Source organism: Sinohyriopsis cumingii, chromosome 8 (genome assembly GCF_028554795.1).
Source record: "Sinohyriopsis cumingii isolate HCF-2022 chromosome 8, ASM2855479v2, whole genome shotgun sequence".
Taxonomy (NCBI): domain Eukaryota; kingdom Metazoa; phylum Mollusca; class Bivalvia; order Unionida; family Unionidae; genus Sinohyriopsis; species Sinohyriopsis cumingii.
The window spans coordinates 63,036,914-63,040,538 of NC_142968.1; the positions used below are offsets into that span (position 1 = coordinate 63,036,914).

Below are 3,625 nucleotides of genomic sequence, written 5' to 3' on the forward strand. Positions count from 1 at the left end.
TTATTTTCAAATGATTAGGTTGAAAATGTTTCAGAGCAACTGTCCTTTTCATTCAGTATTTATAAATGATGTTAACTTTCAAAACTTCTGTTGTGAAGGATTGCCCAGCACCGATCGTACAATGATTTATTTTTCAATTCTTTGCAACATTTGTCATGTACCCACTTCTCACATAACTCATTCATGCCAACTCACATTCCTGATTCTTGCACTCAAACCTGGAGGCTCTCTCTGTTGACAAATATTACAAGGAATGTCATGGTCATTGCTGTCATCATTGATATGGCATCAGAGAGGTCATCATCATCTGTCAATTTTTCGTCACCTGAATCAAATGATTCTTCAGAGTCTGTGTCATCATTGTCACTGTAATTTAGTTCAATTATTACTGGGTCTACCTCATCCTCTTAGATGCCATGAACTTCCAAAAATTTTTCCTTTACCTCCCTGATTACATGACTTTCGATTTTTTGCCAATGAACCCTATCGATTCTTTGGCCTGGCCTGGCTGTACTGGGTTATGATGGTATCCTTTTTAAAGGAAGAATTGTTCCTGGCAACATAGCTCTTTACATCAGCCCAAACTAACTCGATAGGGTTCAATTCACAGTGCCTGGGAGGTAGACGTAGCACCTCATGACTATGAAGAGATGCAAGTTCATCAATTATGTTCCTTGGATTAGGCTTGTTGGTCTTTACTAAGCCCAAGAGCTCAGCCTTACACATTTCAGAATCATAATGAATTTTGCGTCTATCAAGCCAGGCTTGAACCTCAGCTTTACGGCTAGAGCTACTTGGAGCCTTTGACTGAAAATCAAGCTGGGAATGATAGCTTGCATTGTCCATTACGATGACTGAGTTCCTGTCCAGTTTTGGGATAAGTGTGTCCCTGAACCATTCAGTAAAACACTCTGCATTCATCTCATCATGGTAATCACCTTTGTTGGTTTTGGACTCGCATACCAGGCTACAGCCTGGTATGAGTCCCATTTGTGATGAACCAGCATCAGCAATTATCAGTTGAGAGCCCTTCCCAGAGGGGACAAAACTTCCAGTTGATTTACAAAATGGCTCAAGAGTATTGGTGGATACATGATTTTCTTCCTCCCATCCTCCCTTAACTGTTTGGTGAGTATTAATCCAAGACTCATCCAAGTAGACAATATGACAGTCTTGTTCCCTAAGTTTCTTAATTTTACGTAAATAGGCATGGCGCTTGTCAATCACTTCATCACGCTCCACCATGAATTTACGTCCAGTAACATTTCTTCTATATCTGCAAAGAGAAAGACAATATTATATTGAAGAAAAGAAAAGCACAGGTACTATTAAGGTTAGTGAAAGATAATGTTAGATGGGTACTGATGACTCCATTGTATCAATAGGTAGTAGATACCAAATATTTTTTAAATAATTTTATGACATTATGATTATATAGTTAAAAGATATGAATATATCTTTAAAAATTGCCTTGCCACAATTGGCAGTCAAGATTAATGTTCACTAGCAACATTAGTTCCAATAGAGTAAATAATTCACCTAGTTATTCAACATAATATTTAACTCAGTTACATAAAAACACCCATTTAACAATTGTATTTCAAATGCATTTATCATGATTACATAAAATAATTACATTGCTATTTTTTAAAATTATTATTATCTCTCTTTTATCTATGATTTGAATAATACCGGCAATGACATTATAAAAAATCAATGTAAACTTTATTAAATAGCGAAATCCTTGTCTTCTTAGTACTTTGCGGACATTTGTCTGTGAGACATCCACACCCTTTTCTCTTAGAACAATCTTTAACTTGGTAAGAGCAACTGGTTTTCCTTGCATGTATAGGTCATGGACTGTTCTGGTTACCAGATCCTCATCAAAGTCATCTAGTTTCCTCTTGTACATTTTTTGCTCTTGTTTGTTTTTTTGGTGCATAGAATCATTTATAAATGTTTCATTTTCATCCTCTTTCTTTAGGCGGTACAAGTAGGTTTGTCTTATTCCTAATGCCTATAAAATGGGGGGAAAAATAAGTAATTATATAATTAGCAAGACTTTTTACATCAACTGGCCACAAGTTCAGTTAGTTTATTATTTAGTCCTTTATATGTGATGTGTACTTAACCATAATTCATCAGTTATTTAATATTTATTTGCAATTTTATTAATATGAGGTTGTTATTTTTTTAAAACATAATTGATATTCCACATATCCTAATGAATGTACTGCATTATATATATGTTGATGATGTTGGATGCAACAAGATCCAAAAATGCTTGTTTTTTTCCAGTGGAGTAATACTTGGCCCCTTAGTATCTTTTTTTCATTATTTAAGTACTGCATGCAGGTGGACATATTGTGTTTTGAAATTCAAACCATCAGTAATGATGTTAAAGACTATCAATATACATGCATTTCGTTTTGAAGACATCCTAAAGATGCATAATATTTGGCAATACTAATTTTTTTTATTACATCCATTTCATGCATCTTAATCATAGTTTCAGTTACCTTAGATAGGCGTTTCACTGGACATGCCCGATATTTGATGTAATTTTCTTTTTCTGATTCAAATAGCAACAGGGGATGATTTTTTCATAATTATAGAATATATAAAAATGGAATGTTTTCTGCATAATTTGAGTGTGCAGATTTAAAAAATGAACCCATCTTTATGATATCTTTTCAAATAAATTCTCAGGAAGCATTCAAACACATGTACCATCCACCATTTTTAAGGTCTTCGGCAATTTTTGAAAATTCTTGACCTCGTGTTATTTCAAGCTGAAATTTGCATATTTCTTACATATGGTTATATATAAATGTGTTGTGAACATTCAGCTTCAAGAATAAATTTACTTTTTATATGTTCCAGGTAATTCAGCATCCCCCTGTGCCTTTTCGTCACCCCCCCCCAACATTTTTGCATGAAATATTATATTTTTGAGTCATACACAAGTTGAAATTATATGTTGCTTTTAAAATAGAATATTTTCTGCTTAATTTGAGTGTGCAGATTTAAAAAATGAGCCCATCTTTGTATCTTCTCAAATAAATTCACAGGAAGCATTCAAATACATGTACTGTCCACCATTTTTAATATTGGTCTTTGGTCACTTTTTGAAAATTCTTGACCTCATGTTACTTCATGCTGAAAGTTGCATATTTTTACATATGGTTATACATAAATGTGTTGTGAACATTCAGCTTCAAATATAAATTTACTTTTTCTATGTTCCAGCTACTTCTGAAGACTTTCTGTGCCTTTTTATCACACGCCCCATAACATTTTTGTATGCAATAGCATAATCATGAGTCATGCCAAGTTGAAATTGTATGTTACTCTTAAAACCAATAGTGCATATTCATTACAGTGTTCTTGTACATATATACATTTATCTGAAATCACAATTTAGTAAATGATAATTGCTATTTTAGAATTTAGTTATCATAAAATATATTTGGTCAGTTTACCTACCTATAAAATAAAATCAATGCCAAAAGGTTTTCCACTAAGTTTTCATTACAGTAAGTCAGGATTTCTATAGTGTCAACTTAGGATGGTGCAGCATTACATTTTGGATGTCCTAAATTTGTGCTATTTTCATAATAATTCT

General features: G+C 33.2%; 1 protein-coding gene across 1 annotated transcript; it reads right to left on the reverse strand.

The window, feature by feature from the left end:
• Nucleotides 1-483: 483 nt before the first annotated feature.
• LOC149793674 (uncharacterized) lies at nt 484-1,912 on the reverse strand. Its single transcript, XM_089969037.1, has 2 exons — nt 1,725-1,912; nt 484-1,276 (listed from the first exon to the last, which is right to left on the reverse strand). Exons 1-2 carry the CDS (start codon nt 1,910-1,912, stop codon nt 484-486), a joined length of 981 nt encoding a protein of 326 aa, XP_089825163.1.
• Between the last annotated feature and the right edge of the window lie 1,713 nt (nt 1,913-3,625).